This window comes from Halichoerus grypus, chromosome 3, assembly GCF_964656455.1.
Source record: "Halichoerus grypus chromosome 3, mHalGry1.hap1.1, whole genome shotgun sequence".
Taxonomy (NCBI): Eukaryota; Metazoa; Chordata; class Mammalia; order Carnivora; family Phocidae; genus Halichoerus; species Halichoerus grypus.
In genome coordinates, this window is record NC_135714.1 from 97,897,986 (window position 1) to 97,917,398 (window position 19,413).

The 19,413-nt window shown below is 41.0% G+C and overlaps 1 protein-coding gene across 3 annotated transcripts in view; it reads left to right on the forward strand.

Annotated features, from left to right (window-relative positions):
- SYNPO2 (synaptopodin 2) overlaps window positions 1-19,413 on the forward strand; it is a 166,128-nt gene that overhangs the window by 123,954 nt on the left and 22,761 nt on the right. The window contains exons 2-6 of one of the 3 annotated variants that reach the window (XM_036091771.2): window positions 3,268-3,419; window positions 6,870-7,684; window positions 10,374-12,558; window positions 15,509-15,516; window positions 17,445-19,238. In XM_036091771.2, the coding sequence (XP_035947664.2) occupies window positions 3,268-3,419; window positions 6,870-7,684; window positions 10,374-12,558; window positions 15,509-15,516; window positions 17,445-17,506 (3,222 nt within the window). In that variant the 3' untranslated portion in view covers window positions 17,507-19,238. Of the gene's footprint in view, window positions 1-3,267; window positions 3,420-6,869; window positions 7,685-10,373; window positions 12,559-15,508; window positions 15,517-17,444; window positions 19,239-19,413 lie in introns of those variants that run through there. The other 2 variants (XM_078069181.1, XM_036091772.2) reach the window with 2 other exon arrangements.

The following is a 19,413-nucleotide window of genomic DNA, read 5'->3' on the forward strand; positions in this document are numbered from 1 at the left end:
GATAAATTCACTGAGATTCAGCATTGTCAACGCTAATGATCTGCATATCCAAACTTACTACTGACAGTGTATTTCATTTTCACAAATAAGAATATTTTCGGGAGTTAGAATTTTTACTCATGTACGTAATAATACACAAATATATACATTCTAAAATACCTGATTACACACAACATAAGGTAAGGATCTTTTGTACACTAATAAATGAGCCATATTGGTGAAGTTGGTGATTGCAAAGGATATGTCTGGGCGTAATAGACACTGTCGTACCATCTTGTTTGTTTTGGTAGTCCTATTAGAAATGGAAGAAGAGTAGTTCTTTCAGAAAAACCTTTGTGGCAAGGACAGTATCCCCACATTTAACATGGTTCTTGAGGAAAATATTTCCTGCTGTTCAGACAGATGTAAAAGGTCAGTGAAACACAATTGCCACAGTTGATTCTGAATGTTGACCTCAGAATGCATGCTCTGAAGGAATGCTAACTACTCCTCCCATAATGCTTTTGCTTATTCGGATACCATTAAAAGCTCCACTTGACAAGCATAATGATGAACTGCCCTTTTCCCATCAAGCAAAACGTTTGCATGATAGACAGCTCTGTTAAGCTGGGGATTTATTTCTCTTCCAAGGATCGGTTTTTCAACTTGTTCTGCAAACCCATGAAGTTGCTTAAAACTCACACAACTTACTGCCGATAAAAGGGAAACCCCTTCTCCCCACCCCTGAGACTGGGCCTTGAGCGGTACAAGGTGTAATGATACATCTGTCTTAGAAACATAAAACCTCTTTGGTCCTCCAAAGGATGAATTTCCTGTCTGTGTTCTAGTACATCTGACTCAACTGAATGAATGGGTTTATGCTTCAAAAAATGCTTTATTATCCACCTCATCTTATTTTATAAAAAAATAAATAAATAAATTTAAATGACTGAAATGTGAACAAACAACTCTAACCTTAACTTAAATGTTCACTGTTGGATATTATTTTATCCCTGACTTATTAACAGCTCTCTTGTGAGTCTTTATTTTAATTATTTCATGCAAGACAAAACAAAACAAATATATTTGGCAGGTAAATAGATATTTTTCAAAATTGGGGGCAGATTCTCTTTCTCATTGCTTTTGTTGCTTCCTTATAGCCTTGCAAATATTTTGCAATAAACTAGTATGTTCTTCCAAAACAAAAATGAGATAGTTTTGTCAGAAAACAGGAAACCACTGTAGATTATAATTTATGACCATCAAAGGACAGACCTTCCCAGAGCAAAACTACCTGAATCACTTTAAACTTCACAAGTGTCATTGTTTTGGCACTTAAAGGTATCTTTTACTTTCAAGAGTGCCACTTAACATGTAAATGCACCTGGAGATAGAAACTTAAACCTTATTAGTCAACATGCGGATTATCGATTAGTGGGCAGCTGTTGGAGGTAAGTTGAAATACGTTTCACGCCCAGTCAGAAATGAGCCTGGCTATGAAAACATTCTTCAAGAAGTATTGCTGACAAGGCTTTGATCTCTCTGGACTCAGAATCTTGATTTTAGGGGCACCTTGGTGGCTCAGTGGTTAAGCATCTGCCTTCGGCTCAGGTCATGATCCCAGGGTCCTGGGATCGAGCCCTGCATAGGGCTCCCTGCTCCGCGGGAAGCTTGCTTGTCCCTCTCCCACTCCCCCTGCTTGTGTTCCCTCTCTCGCTGTGTCTCTCTCTGTCAAATAAATAAATAAAATCTTTAAAAAAAAAAAAAGAATCTTGATTTTAATAGTGAGAAAGTGATCATTTTGGTGGAAAATATCTAGAATAGGATCTTAAAGTGCCATTAAGTTTCAGATTGTATGACATGTTACATGGCTCATGGAGAACTAGTAAACTCACATTATAAAGTGACATCTAACCACATTAGTATCACTTAGGGTCCCAGCAGGAAATAGGTGGCATGCTCAGAGGGTTAACTGAAGATAATATAATGCAGGGACTAAAGGCAGGTTTAAGTGAACCACCAAATGATAATGAAGCACCCGGAGATAAAAAGCCTGAAGAGGCAAGAAGATGGTACGCGTTAATTGGAATCTCGCAAGAGTTAAGGCAAGGGAGAGAGGCAGACAGACAGGAGCCGTGACTCTCTAGATGGAGGAATGGAGCCATTGCCAAACCACGACCAGGCACATTCAGTAGGGAGAACATCTGTCTACCTGATCTCTCATTCCTCTTGCTCTTTGAGCACTTGTTGGGGCTTACTGTTGACCAAATCCAACCACGGGAGCAGCTTGCAGGGAGCTCAGCCAGTGCTGTCTCTAGAGGCTGGTCCCCCACTGGCACGATGTAGCACCGAGGAGGGGGAGAAGGAACCTGGAAGGGCAGAGGGAGAATAATCGGCATGACATTTTACCATAATCCGAATTATACGTGATATAAACCTCCAGTTATTCCTCACTAAGGAGCTGGTGGGGGCTCTCTGCCATTATTCTACTCCTCTAAATTTCTCTTTTCCAGGTTCTGAAAGTTCTCTTTTAGGTTTTTAGCCAGTTTTTTGTTCCACGTCATTCTGGGCAAGAATATGATACAATCGTTATAGCAGGGATGTTTTTATTATTTGCAAAATCGTCTTTCTCTTTCTTTCTTTTTTGCTAAACTTTGCTTCGTACCGAGACTTCAATAGTTGATTTCAATAAAGGATTTTTCTCTTTGACATAGTTCTTAATATCCTGGCTGCCTAACTTCCCCATTATGCTGGGACAGCTTTCATTAGTTCATTTAGCTGTACTGCTCTCTCCTTAAATTGTCCTGCCCTACATCTCCTTCTTCAGTCAGTGTTCAACCCACCTCCACAATGGAAAAGCTTTTAACATTTTTTTGAATGTGAGCGGTCACTCTCTGACTGGGATCAAACTTCACAGTGTGACGATTATTTTTAATGTAAACTCAATTATTTTCACATGTCTGCCCTCATTCTTCTCTATTCTTTATTTCTTTTATTCCAGTTCCTTTACTATAGATTTACGTTCCTTTTCCATTCACTTACAATGCTATGAATTAAATGTTGACATGATGGTGCATAATACATTGTGTGCGTGAAAGGGGTCAGAAGGGTTTAAGATGGTCTTCTTGGTCAACAGATGGATTAAAAACCAGGGCTGATTTTATACTTTGCAGATCTATTTACCTCCCAAATAAACATTTCTCAGAGATGGTGGCATGGATTTTTTTTTTTTTTTTTTTTACAAGTTATATGATTCTAACTCTTTCTTTCTTTTTTCACTCCACTCAGATCCGAAGCCAGAGCAAAGCCTCTGGGTCTGGGCTCTGTGAGGGGGATGAAGTGGTTTCTATCAATGGCAACCCTTGTGCAGACCTCACCTACCCCCAAGTCATCAAGCTCATGGAGAGCATAACGGACTCTCTCCAAATGCTTATCAAAAGGTACAAAAGATTTGTTGGAATATTGATTTTCTCCTGAAGTTAGATGGGAATGACTATAGCTTTTACTAAATATATAATTTGTCATTTATGGGGAAATTGGGGTTGCTCTGTAGAAGGGTAGTATAGTTAAACAGAAGAACCACCGTATTTGAAAAATGGCAATTAATTTTCTGGTTAATTGAGAATTAACTTGAAAATTTTTGGGTCATGAACTTTGTTGAAAATCTTAGGTATTTTAGACGAGCTCCTTAGAAAGCTCAGTATGTTGAACATAATTTAATACTTCTAGGTCAAGATTTTGTGGTGGGTCAGGATCACTACATTATAATTCCAGATTTACTGATGAATTAAAAATGTTTAACTTAACTTTAGAGAACAAACTGATGGTTACCAGTGGGGTGGTGGTGGTGGGGGTGGTGGGGGGGAGATAGGAGATGGGGCTTAAGAAGGGTACTTGTCATGATGAGCATTGGGTGTGTACGGAAGTGTTGAATCACTATTTTGTACACCTGAAACTAATATTACACTGTATGTTAACTATACTGGAATTCAAATTTAAAAAAAGAACAGCAATCAATTCCATTAAAAAATGTTTAAGTGTTAAACTGTTACACTGTACAACAATTTTTTTTTATACAAAGAGAATGCCTAGGAGAAGGAAAAGAACAACAAAACCCCCTAAAAGCAGCTCGATTTCTGCTTGTCAGGACCTGTAGCAAAACCTTCTGGGTATGGACAAAAGCAGATGGTTAGAATAAAGGTTGTGGACTACTAATGGAAATCACTTGTTAATTTGATCTCCCCAAATACCACCCTCCCTACCTAATTGCTTAAAAACGCAGTAGTAAACTTTAAAGGTTAAGACAAAAGAAAACAAGGGCAATCACAAAAAAGCGACAGCATCAGCATTTTTACAGTCCTGTGCAAACCACAGGACCATGTACAAATCCCTACTGACTTTGCAAGTGAGGCTCTGACCATGCACCGTAATGCCTCCAGAAAGGAAAGTTCTGGCTTCCTGGAGAGCAGCCTTCAGGAAGATGCCAGAGGACAATCTCACACAGAATTGAAAGCTCTCCAGGTTTTGTCTTAACTCTGCAGAAACACGACGTGTGGCATTACCCTGCTGATAATCATTCACTATTGATTCTATTTCACACATGAACTCGGTAGGGCCATAATCTTGTGAAAATAAAAGAAATGTAGCACTATTCTTAGACTCTCCCATCTAAATATTTACCCAGCAAGCCCAATGTCTAAGCCTTTAGGATCCTACTTAATTATAAAGCTGCCCTTTGCTTTTAAAAGAAAACTAAACGTTTAAAAGAAAACTGTGTCTTGCCAAGGGTGGACACAGCGTTTGCCATTATCATCCATAAATCTCTGAGGTATTTGAAGACTTCCATCTTTGTTAAAGGTTTAATCACATCCCAAATAAGGGGAAAACCTTTTCTAATTTGTTCCCTTTTTAATGTCTTTACTCTTTTAATGAGGCCAGTTTCTTTGGAACATATTTGTGGTCTGGGACATTCCCTGCTGGTTCTTGTTTTGATTACAATGGCTATCACTGGGAAAATCCATGGTGATTTAAAGCTGAGCCTTAGGTACATATTTACTTCCAGAAATAAATTAACTAGGTCTCCGCTACTTTTAATAACTGGAATTATGATGATGATTATTTTCTCTTAAGTATTTTGACATTGGCAAAATAAATAATTAATTGATGAGATTTGAATGGAATCTCAAATTAAAATCAGCCCAAAGGCAATCATGATCATCATCATCATCACCACCACCGTTCTGGGTATCTGAACATTGTCCCTATGTAGACTGAAAGGAAATGAGCATTTTAAGGACAAATCTTTAACCTTTAGTGCTCTCATGATTTGTATTCATGTATATCCATTTTGCTTCTGCTACCAGTAAATGTTAACATTTATATGATCCATTTGCCTGTATTATACTCTGTAAGACTGGAATAAATTCAAATGACTCTCTTCTCAGCTTCATAATTGATTGCTAACATAATTCAAAGTGATTTAATCTACTTCCATCCGAGGCCCTCCTAAATTAAAACTCTCTGACCTTTAGGTACCATCAAGTTTAGTTGCATGGAGTGTATTAATCATTTCCTATATAAGAAAGATCTAATTTGCTCTCATCATGTTTTTAAAATGCTGTGTTATAATTTTTTTTAATTACCAGGAAGCTTTACAGATTACTTCCTTAAAGAAAGCCGCAATTCATTTGACTGTTAGTTTTTTATTGTTTTTGTTTAGTTTTGCTTTACTAAATGCAGTCAAAAGCAAAGTTAGGAGCAATGATTTTGAACATTAGTCAGAAATTCTATCAGACAGATTCTAAGGTATATTCCTTTGGGTAGCCCCTTGAGTAGGGGTTCACTCCCTTCAAATGATGATCTGGCATTAATCAGGGGGGCATTTTGAGGGAGGAGGAAAGGGGCAGAGATGGACACTGCTGCTTTTTTAAAAAAACTTACAAATGTGAGACATGAAGGCATCTTCTACAGCTGTTCTGTGAGTGATGCTTCTCTTCTAAAAGCAGAGTTTAAATTAGCGTTTTAGCAAGAAGTCGTTTGACTCTTAAACTGGCATTGCTTCTTGCAAACCCATAAACTGGCATTGCTTCTTGCAAACCCAGATTCGCAAAACCAGCTGGGAATGGTTAAGGCCGAAGGCAAAGGATGGTGGTGAACAGAGCTGGGCTTCTTAGCTGAGAGATAAAGGAACAGTTTGACTTCAGAGATCCTATAAGGAAATGCTCCGAGAGACAGGTTCAAATGGGAGAAGGGGAGACATCTCCGATTATAAATACTCCATGACTCAATGGTTCATTGCAGCATGGAAAGGATTTCTCTTTACACAAGAGTACTGGGCTGGGGTCCACTTATTACAAAACACATGCTCTCTGGAGCTTGAAAAACAGCTTCTATTTCATTCCTTTCAAGAAAACACAGCCTCTAAAAGGATTACTTGAATTATCTGTATATTAATATTACTCTGAAGCTGCTGAATATGTTTACATGACATTGCAATGTTCAGACCTAAACTTAGAGTCAGTAAGACACTGAAATGCTTTGTCATATTAGAACAAACGTGGTTGTTTGAAAACACCCAAATAATTACAGATAAAGTTTGGACATCCGTGTAGCTATAACTTGTGCTTTTAAAAAACCAAAGCTGAATTTAGGATGGATTTAGGTTCCATAATCTTTTGTAAGCATTTTTGCTTTGCTTTAAAGAAAAGTTTATTTGGAAGATCCTTAAATAATAATATAAACATGTTGCCAACTTCTGCTCTCAAATATGTTGCAGTTGACATTTAAGAGGAAATATTTTGACTGTATCATGTATCATGAAAGTGTCAGAAAGTTCTTTGGCAGGTGTAACACTCTGATTTAACCTTCTGGACTGCTTTTTCTGTGTGCAGACCATCCAGTGGAGTAAATGAGACTTCCATCTCTGAAACTGAAAACAACCCCCCCGAGCATCTCACTCATGAGGGGCGCGTGGAAAGCACCACCCTGCAGATTCGACCAGCCGCGAAGAACCAGCACAGAGAGTTGTACGTTGCCTCAGTCAGGAGTGGGGCTCCTCTAGCTGAGGACCAAGGGAGTGGTCCTGGTTTTTCTGGGGGCATAAAAGAAGAAACAGGCCTGAGCTACCATGTGGCATCCCCGAAGCCTGACTCCCAAACAGGACGCTTAGCAGACGAGATTATCTTAAGGGAGAAGGCAGAAGTTGGGCAGCCAGGCCCTGTGGTTGAGCTACAACTGTCCCTTTCACAAGAGAGACACAAGGTCACGAATGTCCCCGTGGTGGCTCTCGTGGGAGCTGAAAAATCCAAGTCTCCTGACCCAGATCCTCCCCATGTACACCACAGTGGGATCGTCCACATAAATTCAGTCCCCACAAAGGAGAAAGGGGAGGCTTCTCTGAGGTCCAGCAAGATAATCCAGCTCTCCAGTGGCAAAGAGTTAAAAGTGATCCAGGGAAGTGAAGCAGGAGACTCGGGGCTGCCCCGAGTGGAAGTGATACTCGGCTGCTTGGACAGGCAGAAGACGGAAGGGTGCAGGCTTCAGGCAGGAAAGGGGTGTGTGGATTCTCCAGTGGAAGGAGGGCAGTCAGAAGCACCTCCTTCTCTGGTATCCTTTGCAGTCTCATCAGAAGGCACAGAGCAGGGAGAAGATCCACGCTCGGAAAGGGATCACAGCCGACCTCACAAGCACCGAGCGCGCCACGCACGTAAGTCCGGCCCAGGGCCCCTGCTGGGCTACTGGAAGGGCCCTGGGAGCTTAGGGCATTTTGCTGCTGCTTTACTTACATGGATTTTTTTTTTTCTTTTTAAGATTTTTCTTATGTCTCTCTCTGTGGTTTAAAAAAAAAAATTTTTTTTTTTTAATTAATGCACAGAATAACAAATGGGAAATTGTGGAGAACACCAATTTCTGAAATGGAGGAGGCAATAAGTTGGAAGTTTGTCATAGATTTAAATGTATTTAAGGCACTTTCTTTTATCCCCAAAGGGCCAGGAGCTGTTCAAGAAAATAATATTGTTAACGCGTCTCTTTGATTTGTCTCAGAATGTTATAAGATTTCAGGTAAAATAGCAGAGGGGAGTATCTGAAGTCAGGTGGACTCGGAGTTTAAATGTCAAAAATGGTTGAGTCTGCTGCTGAGTGGTGTCTTGAAAATACAGGCTCCACCACTGATATTAAAAGCAGATCCTCATTTTGAAAAAAAAAAAAAATTGCCGTGCAGCTTGATGATGCTTGCAGAAGTGAATTTGACAGACAAGGACATATGGCATACTGAGCAGTTACATGATCCTCTCCGTTTTGTATGTCTTCACTCGACTGCAAAGCATTTCATCTACCTTCTAGACACACGAGTCAGTCTCCCGGGACCCGTGGAGGCATTTAAATGTCCCCAAATGTAAAATATATTTAAATTCAAGGCTGTCTACGGTATTTTGTTTTACCCAAGGGAGTGATTACAGAAAGGAGAATGAAGATAAGAGTGTCAGTTAGGTTTTATGATTTTTGTTATTTTCTTCTCTCTCTTTTTCTTTTTTTTTAAACAAATTTTAGAATTTCATTTGAGGAGGTAAAGGCTGACTAGCAAAAGCACTTGAAGGTATGAATGATACGCAACGGTAATGAACTCAGTTATTCAAAGTACTATATTAAATCTTCTAACCTCTCATTATTCCCTTCCGAGCATATCTTTAGCATAACCATTTGTAGCTTTATTGGCAAGTGCTGTTAATCGTCCTTAGACTTGAAGCATCACATTTATGGCATATTAAACAAGTGTGTTAAGGCATCCCTCCCATACTTTACATGTTGGCAGTGAAGTGAGCAACAACTGTGCAACTGTGACTGTCAATTTAATAGGAAGTTGTATAACACTGGTCAAAAGAAGGAGTTACATTTAGTAATGATTACGTATTTTACTGTTTTCTCTAAATAAAATTCGATTGCCAGGGAATATCTGTAACTTTGTTAGAAAACTATTCACTCTGATTCTATTTTATTTTTTAAAAAAACGAATCATGAAGTCTGATTTTTTCCAGGGACAAAAAAAAAAACACCTAATTTTCAGTCATAAAATATGCAAAAAGTTTTTCTGAAATTTCCACTGAACTATTTTGAAGAATTCTAAACTTGCTTGTGAATCATGCTCGTTATCGTTAAATACATGATGACAATTAACTGATGCTATACATTAGTTTGCCACCAATTTATTTTGTATAACAGTCATGAGAAAATAAAAAATTTAAATATAAATGTTGTTACTTTAAAACTGTCAAACTCTCGTTTTAAATGACTGAATTTCTGCATCAGCTTTTACCCACAATTAAGAGGGTCACTAGTCACATAATTTTTAAATTTCCTTAAGATTTATGCTTATTCTTGCTGCGACTGAAGCAGTGTTATATTTCCAAAATAGCAATCCATTTCAAACAAATTTATCTAGACAGCTTTAGTAGCTTGAATTTCTTACATGTATTCACAATGATCCCGTGTTCCAAATCATTAGCAATTATTGATTCAGTGCCTTCAATTATTATTCATTCAGTTTTTTGAATTTATATTAATCCAGTCACCATGAATACAAGGACTCTGGGGAGATGTCAGAGTTTAAAAAAAAAAGAAGAAAAAGAAGAAGAAAACTTAAATATTTAAATTCATTACGCTGAAACACTTTGAAATAACAGTTTCTTGCCCTCCCCACTCCCACTTTTAAAAAATGCTTGGAGACAGTTTTATATTGACATTTTATTTTTTAAATACGGAAGTACAAGGTATGTCTTACCTTGTTTTTCAGACTATATTATGTCCTTAAATTGTCTCCTTTTTAGTTTTGATTATATCCTATTGACTTTTAGTAGCCAACATTTATTGTCAAAGTAGAAAGATCCATATACTGCATATATTCTAATCACCATACATAAAGATGTATTTATATGAGTGAGTGAAACAGACCGTTGTGCAGTTATATATTTCATTGTATACCATCATAAAAGTATACATTTTAAAAGAAACAAGAAAGTGGGGCGCCTGGGTGGCTCAGTCGTTAAGCGTCTGCCTTCGGCTCAGGTCATGATCCCAGGGTCCTGGGATCGAGCCCCGCATCGGGCTCCCTGCTCTGCAGGAAGCCTGCTTCTCCCTCTCCCACTCCCCCTGCTTGTGTTCCCTCTCTCGCTGTGTTTCTCTCTGTCAAATAAAAAAAAAAAAAAAAAAAAAAAAATCTAAAAAAAAAAAATAAAAGAAACAAGAAAGAGAAATGAGTTAGATTGCTTCAAAATTCAGCGGCCAATTGTAAGCATGTTTTTTCCATATTTACTTTCCCCCAGGAGAGTTGATTTCTGGGTTGCTATGAGGTCTTCTTGGAATTCATCAACTCAATTTAATTTTTGTACTTTCCCTAGGGCTCAGGAGGAGTGAAAGCCTATCAGAAAAGCAGGTGAAAGAAGCAAAATCTAAATGCAAAAGCATTGCCCTCCTTCTTACAGATGCCCCCAACCCCAACTCCAAGGGGGTGTTGATGTTTAAGAAGCGTCGTAGGCGGGCCAAGAAATACACCCTAGTCAGCTACGGCACTGGCGAACTAGAGCGCGAGGCAGACGAGGAGGAAGGAGGTGACAAAGAGGATACCTGTGAAGTAGCCTTTCTGGGCACGAGTGAATCAGAGGTGGATGAAGAGTTATTGTCTGACATTGACGACAGCGCACAAGTTGTGAACTTTGACTGGGATTCCGGACTAGTGGACATCGAGAAGAAACTGAACAGAGGCGACAGGATGGAGATGTTGCCAGACACCTCAGGCAAGGGCGCCCTCATGTTTGCCAAGAGGAGGGAGCGAATGGATCAGATCGCAGCCCAAAAAGAGGAGGAGAGGGTGGGTGGAGTGCCAAGCAGAGACCCCGATGCTGCACAGTCGGAGGGCCTGAGAACCATGGCTTCTTACCAAAGGAAGGACGAAGAATCTGTAAGAGTGCAGAGCTCTGTGAGCAGAAGCTACATCGAGGTGAGCCATGGTCATGGCCATGTGCCCCAACAGAATGGCTTCAGTGGGCTGTCCGAAACAGCAGAGGGCCAGAGGATGATCCCTATGAACAGAACAGCCAAACCCTTCCCGGGGTCTGTGAACCAGCCAGCGACCCCCTTCTCCCCAACCCGAAACATGGCAAGTCCCATGGCGGACTTCCCGGCGCCTCCACCTTATTCTGCAGTCACACCTCCACCTGAAGCCTTCTCCAGAGCGGTATCAAGTCCGGTAGCTGGCCCGGCACAGCCTCCTCCGTGGTCCCAGCCTGCCCCCTGGTCCCAGCCAGCCTTTTACGACTCATCTGAGCGAATAGCCTCCCGGGATGAAAGGATCGCTGTGCCCGCAAAAAGAACAGGAATATTGCAGGAGGCCAAAAGGAGAAGCACGACGAAGCCCATGTTCACTTTTAAAGAGCCCAAAGTAAGCCCAAATCCCGAACTCTTGTCACTTCTTCAAAATTCGGAAGGCAAAAAGGGCGCTGGAGCCGGAGTCGATTCCGGACCCGAAGAAGACTACCTCAGTTTAGGAGCAGAGGCTTGTAATTTCATGCAGAGCTCCTCGGCAAAACAAAAGACTCCGCCTCCTGTTGCTCCGAAACCCGCAGTCAAGTCCTCGTCCTCCCAACCAGGAACTCCAATGTCTCCGGTCTGGTCCCCAGGCGTGCCTCCGACCCAGCCTCCTGCCTTCCCCACGTCCAACCCGTCGCAGGGCACCCGTGTCTCCTCCATCAAAATAGCCCAGCCTGCCCACGCTCCTGCCCGGCCCGCGAGCGCTCTGACCCTGGCTGGTCCCTTCAAAGGACCACAACCAGCAGTAGCCAGTCCCAACTACACGCCTAAGCCAGCGGCTCCCACAGCAACGGTGAACGCTGCTCACGCTGGTGCAGCGGGACCATCCAATGAGCTTCCAGGAATGAGTGGGAAAGGAGCCCAGCTCTTTGCAAAAAGGCAGTCGAGGATGGAGAAGTATGTGGTCGATTCAGACACGGTGCAGGCCCATGCTGCTCGCGCCCAGTCTCCCACTCCGTCCCTGCCGGCCGGCTGGAAGTACTCCTCCAACGTCCGCGCGCCTCCTCCTGTGGCCTACAATCCTATCCACTCCCCCTCCTACCCTCTGGCTGCTCTCAAGTCTCAGTCTCCAGCCCCACAGGCCTCCAAGACAAGCAAGAAAAAGGGCAAAAAACCCCTCAATGCTTTGGACGTCATGAAGCACCAACCGTATCAGCTAAACGCATCCTTGTTTACTTTCCAACCTCCAGATGCAAAGGATGGCCCCCTCCAGAAGTCGTCCGCCAAGGTCAGTCCAGTGCCGGCCATGAAGCAAGCTCGTCCTCCCCGGCCGGTGAACGCTGCCTCGCCCACTACCGCGCAGGCCTCCTCTGTGTACTCGGTGCCCGCATACAGCTCTCCGCCTGCGTTCTTTGCAGAGGCCACCTCACCGGTGAGCGCATCCCCAGTGCCCGTGGGCATTACCACCTCTCCCAAGCAAGAATCAGCCGCTACGACTTACTTTGTGGCACCGAGGCCGAAGTTCTCAGCCAAGAAAAGTGGTGTCCCAGTTCAGGTGTGGAAACCATCTATCGCGGAAGAGTAATCTTATAGCCGAAGCTGAGTGTCCACTTTGCTTGAAACAAGTTGTTTGCAGTGTTACTTGAGTCCCCAAGAATGCCTAGCAAGTCCTCAACTTACTTAATTTCAGATGTCACTTCCCAATCTGGGTCCAAGGAGCATACTATTTTTAATGGGTCAAAAATCTAACTCAGATTGACTTAAAACACATTTATCTCCTTTGCACACTTAAAAAATATGGGAGCACCCCAAAATAGACATGTGCCATTATATTAAGTAAGCAGGATGCTTAGGATTTATGCTTTAGTCACAAGAAAGACAGTGATCGGTGTTAGCAGACATTGCACACAGCTTTACGTAGCATAACAGCTCTGCTTCTATGGTGAAAAGGGTCAAAGGTAGTGAAAATATAACACGTATTGACGGAGATTTCCTTTTTAGGTAGTGCTTTATCTCTAATGTTAGTGGTAAGGGATAAGAAATTTATTGAGGACAGGGATCAGCTCTGGTCTGTCAACCTCAGCCACCTGTTGGATGTTGCAGAGGAGGTGCTCTGGGGATTGTTGAAATGTACATAGTTTAATCAGAAGGGTGAGGAACAGGGGGGTCAGTGATTACTGAGCACTTATCATGTATTAGGTTTTCTATGTATTAACTCATTTCAGAAGACTTCCTTAAAGTAAATGAGATAGGGCAAGAAGGATAATTATCCTTAGAGACGGATTTCCATCTTCTCTTCCCAGTTGATTAAGAAACAAAGTGAGTGTATCACCAATTGCGCATGAAAGTGTAAGTTTGTGTTCTTCAGCCGAGGCAAGTGGTAGAGTACAGTATAGAGGAATAACGTGAAAGAGGGTGAGCAGGCTGCAGATAAAGGTACATAGGACTATTCTTTTCCCTTGGGAAAGCACACGATTGAGGCATGAAGGGTTACGACTACAGGGGCTGATTGTGAAGTACGAGGAACCCCATGTGTGCGGAGGCCGTAGGGTGAGAACACACAATGATTAGCATCACTTCTGAGTGACCTCACAGATTGTTTTCCTTGTGTTTGTTTTGCTTTCTGGCCCCTGCTTCTCCCACTGTTCCTTGCAATTCTATTCTCGTACCTTCACTTTGTAATTTATACTTGATGGACCAGGAGGATTCAGGCAAGGTTACCTTGTAAATTTGGATTGGTCACACACCATGCCATCATCCAGCTGCCTATGAAGTTAATAATGTTACTGACGGTAAACCTGAAGACCTTCCTCATATCTATTTTAAGTCCAAGTCTGACCAACCATGGAAAATATTCAACAGGAATTAATGTAGAGAGCCACAAAGCGTTTTTGACAGCTCCGAGGAAAACCATCTACTCAATACAGGAGATATGCTTAGAGACCTCTTATAAAAACTTGCCGGCTTTGAGGGTACATGGTACCATTTTAATCCTCTGAAAATGTCTGTATTCCTGTTCTTTTACTGCTATCACTGTCAACCTGCTATTTTTCACTATCCTATTAAAATATCACTTCCTTCTTTATCTGTTTAATGTACATATTTTTAAAAATAATCTTCCCTGTAGGACTGTTCTGACCTAAGTCGTTTCGCTGATATTTCTCTTCTGTTGCTCCCCCAAACCTCTGAATTTCCTTTTGTGAGCGTATTCATTTGTCTGTACATTGTAAAACTCTACGACAGAACACACAAAAAGAATTAAGTCAGCTACAGGACAATGGAGCTGTTTCTTTTGCTTTTTTTCTGGAAAATCTTCCATTGCCTTTTGGTGGCAGTTTACCTAGAGGTTACAACCACAGGATGCAGCTAGGTCCCTCATTTGCCTTTTTTGGAAATCAATTAGGAAGATTAATACAGGGTAAAGGAAAAAGCAATCTATCCATTATATAACACTATTGTTTGGATTACTTGCTCCCTGCAAAGGAAGTCTGTTAAATGCTGTGCATTTTGCATTCTTTTTTAATAGGACAACAAAAAAGGTTTCACAAGGTGAAGCAGGAAAGGAGATCATTTTTATAACTTTGCATTCTTGACATAGCATTTAAAGAATGAAGTATGAAGTAGAGGAAAGATCATGGAACACAGCGTAGTTAATTTGAGATCACCAGTTCAAATGTAGCCTGGGCTAGTAATGACCCACAAATATTCCCAGTTGTCCAGGGGTTTGTGGTATGTAGGAATGAGAAGTGTTTTCAGTCCATTTCCTGTAGGACAGGTGGCAATCTTAGCAGAGCCACTATTTGGAGTTGATGACTAAACACACCACTAGCATAACTGGGAGTGTCATAGGGTGCCCAAAAATGCTTCTAAGAAACATGCCAGGCATGCAATCAAAGCATCCACAACCTCAACCGGGAACTAGAAGCATAGGTCTCATCTTGAATCGTATGGTCCTACATTATGGAGGAGGGGTGGAATCCTCCCAAACTATATCTGTGATGGAGTGTAACCACACCGTGAGGCTGGGGGAGTGGGAAAGAAAAGGCCCAAGCCAGCTCCCTGGAGTAAGAGGGATTCCCTTTGCCTCTTCTCCTCAACCAGAGAGCCTCCTGGGAACTTGCATGCAGAATAAGCTGTATGTACCACCTTTCAGGTTGGAGTTATGGGAATGATGTCAGTGTGGCAGGTGGGAGACTTAGAACTCATGACCTCAGCTTCCCGCCCACGGGGCACCCTTTGCAATCTGGGTATTGTTTGCTTTGTTGTGGTAGCAGATGTTTGGTTGGTTGTGGGGTATGAGGAGGCAGGTTTGGTTTAGTTTTAGCACCTTGCCTTTTCCCTTGTCCTTTGTCAGCTTAGTTTCTAGGCAGAGCACCTGTGAAGTCAAGTTTTCATCATCAACACCATAGCAATGATCATTTACTGAGGGCCTGTGTTATGTTCGGGGCCTTATGTACCTTATCCCAAGGAATCCACTGCATGGTTTACAGGCACTCGCATATAAAAGAAAATGTAGTCACAGTCACTGACTTGCTGCAGGATCTCATGCCATTTTTTTCCTGTGAGTTTCCCCTTAACAATGTCTCAAACCTCTCTTCCTGGACCGTTGTGCCATGATGAATGTGCACAACACTAGATATTCTAGGAAGAGAGGCGTATGTAAATCGAAACACAGCATAAGCCTCTCAGTCTTGTAGGAGAATAGACTGAATCACAGAACTGGTAAGACTGGGAATCTGAGCATTGACACTTCAATCTTAAAACATTTATGATATTGTTTCTAATATTTCGATAAAAACACATTCTGTTTTGAGAGAGGAAGAATCACACTGTTTCTGCATTTTGACTATTCATTGGTAGCATAAAGCATAAGTTTTTAGGAATGTATTTTATAAGACACATTTGGGTTGTCATTCTGGAGCATGTAAAAGTTTGTACTTCAAAATATATCTAGCATGATTGTTAATGGTAACATGTATCTCATTTAATCTGCACAAGAAGCAACTCATTTAACTATAGGAAAACCGATCCGAGTTACACATAGTTCTTTCAAGCAAGCCAGGGTTCTTTAATTCTTCTAGATCGTGCCAACCCCTTTCTAGAAGAGGGCTTCTTCATAGGGCAGCTCAGTATTATCACACAGCCTGAATTCTAGCTTGGCAGTGAGAGTCACATCTGAGATGTCAAAAACAAATGATCTACGTTTAAAGCAAACTTGGGACCACTGTCCTATTTACAGCTACTAGGTTAAAGAACTTTGAAGGTCGTTGTGCTGCTGACAGGCATATCAAACACTGACACTCTTTTGGCACTTTCAGCCTCTTAAGAGCCCAAGAAGACACAGGACTGTTAGTGTCTGAGGGTGGATTTATCCTTTCAGGCAAAAGCCCTTGCTGTGTATCATTTTATCCAGTTATAAAGTTGAGAAGCCGCAAGCACCCGTATTCTAAGGGTGAGTTCCTGAAATCCACTGCTGTTTTATGAGTCACAACCGGCCCAGCAGGAAGGCTATTTGAAGTCATGGTTATCAACAAGAAGTGATTGTTTTCTGAAAAGCTAAATGCTTAAAATGCTTCAAAGGGAAGCAGTGGGCAGCGAGGGTGCTCATTCCCTCCTAAAATCAGAGTTGTTGAGTTTGTTTTAAAGATTGCTAAGAGTTCATGAGAAAAATATATAAATTCTAAGAACCAACATTATATTCCCAGACACACTGACCCTCACTGGTCTCATGTCCCCTTATCACTGGACTCTGGGGGACACAAAGACTCATGCAACACTTCAGTGCTACTAAGTTCGTCAACAAGTATTCTGGGAAAAAGCAGAATTGAATTCTTCTCTAGACTTCCCACCAGGGTTGGCCAAAGGCCATAAAGCAAACTCACAAATTCCCACAGGACCCAAACACCAGGCAAAATCACTAAAAGAGGCCAGTCTCCTTTTCTTCCTCTACGGTTAAAAAAAAAAAGAAAAAAGAAAAGTATGAAAATTATAGTCTATCCTATGGAGCAGCAAGCCAATAAAAATCAGTCTTCTGGAAGAGCCCCCCAAATCAGACTTATTCTTTCCTTAACATTATCAGGTACAGCCAGTTTATTAAATTTTCAGAAAATTAATATGTTTCTATGGTATGTATATCTGTACACTAAATTACCTCTTGGCACTTGGAAATCACAGAGCTTATTGCTCAGAGGCAATTGAGTGAAGAAAAAATTTAATTTGAAAATATCAAATCCTGTCAGACATTTCTCCGACTCCTGATTTTATATAAGGTTTGCTAGCTAATAAAGTATATCTCAAAAAGAAAGTTAGGCTTATTATGGGGTCCTATAGTTTAAGTCATTTTTTGTTATTGATACATAGAATTTCTTTTACCCCTGTTACCTCATTCTTGGCATGTTTATCTAAATTATGTGTGTTTTTTGACTGGTGAAATATACATTCAGGGTCCCTAATAAAAGTGGTCCCAAGGACCTACTTTCCAGCCTACCTTCCTTCCTCTACCTGATAACACTAATAATACCCAGAATAATAACATTCATATGTGCCATGGAGGAATCCTGCTTTCACAGCCTCTACTTCTTGAGCTCCTTGATAACTATTAATGATTCATTCATGGAAAAACAAAACAAAACCAAAAAACAAAGGATTGCAGCTAGCTCTGAGTTGAGAAGTAGTGTGCAATCTAGGAATAAACTGAGAAAATTTTTCTTCTTGGGAATAAATATCAAACAGCAAAGTATTTTGTTCTTCAGCAGACAGTTTAGAAGTCAGGGAATCTTTGATATCCTTACTTGATGCAGTAATCTGTTTTCAAAACCACCCAAAGTCCTCGAGTCAAGTATTATGATCCAGTGCAGGATTACATGTCTGGAGAGGGAAGCTGGGCAGCCATTCAAACAACCTCGTGAGGCCCGAGGAAAAGGCAGGAGGCTGGGGGGGAGGGGTTCATGTATTACCTTTCTACTATGTGTTAAATATTTCCCATAAGTTATAGCAATAGCTAACATTAACTGAACACAAATTTGGGGCCCTGAGTTGTGCCAAGTATCTTTCATAGATTATCTCTTTTCTTTTATTGCGATATAATCCACATGTAACATTATATGAATTTCAGGTGTATAACATAAGGATTTGATATTTGTATTTATTGTGAAATGATCACCACGATAAGCGTAGTTAACATCCATCACCACACAGTTACAAATTTTTCTTCTTGTCATGAGAATTTTTAAGATCTACTTTCTTAGCAACTTTCATATATACAATATAGCATTATTAACTATAGTCACCATGCTCTACATTGTATTCTCCAGACTTAATTTATCGTAAAACTGGAAGTTTGTACCTTCTGACATCCTTCACCCATTTCAGCCACACCTCCCTCCGTTCCCATACGTGATCACCACAGATTATGTCTTTTAATCAGTAGTCCTTATGGAATAGCTACTATCATTATCCCCAGTTGACAAATTATAGTTGGGATTCAGAGGCACGAATAGGCTAAATAACTTGCCGAAGATCACACAGTGTTCATTAGTGGACTCTGTATTCAATGTGGACTTGCACTCCTAACTGATTATACTGCGAATTCATTTACTCTTCAGAATGATGCTGAAAGGAAGGTATTATTCCCAGTTTACAAGTGAGGTGTCTGAAGCTCGGAGAGGCTAAACAACTTGTCCGACAGTCATTAAGCTTTTAAGTCGTAGGATAGGTTTGGAACGAGACCTTTGTCTGACATCCACGCTGGACCCTCCCTTCCGTACTGCATGGTTTCCACAGTCTCATTAGACCCCAAAATACCACTCCCTGAGACCTGTTAATTGTGTGTTCCCCAAACTATTTAGCAAGAGCCTACTCTGTATGGGCTTTATAGGTGACTTTGACCTGTTGAATGACATTAGAAAGACCCCCCCTTACTTTCAGAAGATTGCACATAAACTCAGATGCTTTGATAGTATGTTGGAAATGAAAACCAGTCTCTGAGAAAGAAGCATCTGTCTTATAAGTAAAAAAGGTGAATTTGACAGTGCTTTTGTACTAGTTACCCAAATTCTCTTATTTTCTTATTTTAGGATGAATAGGTGATACTTATGGGCTGAGATTGGGGAGGAATGTCACTTAAAAAAATAAAGTAAAATCGGAGTCTCTACATAAAAGGAAGTGTTCTCCTAGGCTTCATGCCATTCTGACTACATGTAATTCAGGTTATATTCTTATTAAATAGTGAAACCGTACCCAGCTTGGCTTGTTACTAAACCCATAATAACTTAAGACATTTCAATAAGAATAATTCTAAACAGAATAATAATGAGAGAGTCACAAACTTTCAGTGTTTCAAATCTAAAATATAGTTGTCACTGGAATCTTAGCATTCCATTAAGTCTCTCCTGGATATGCATGAGGCAGCAA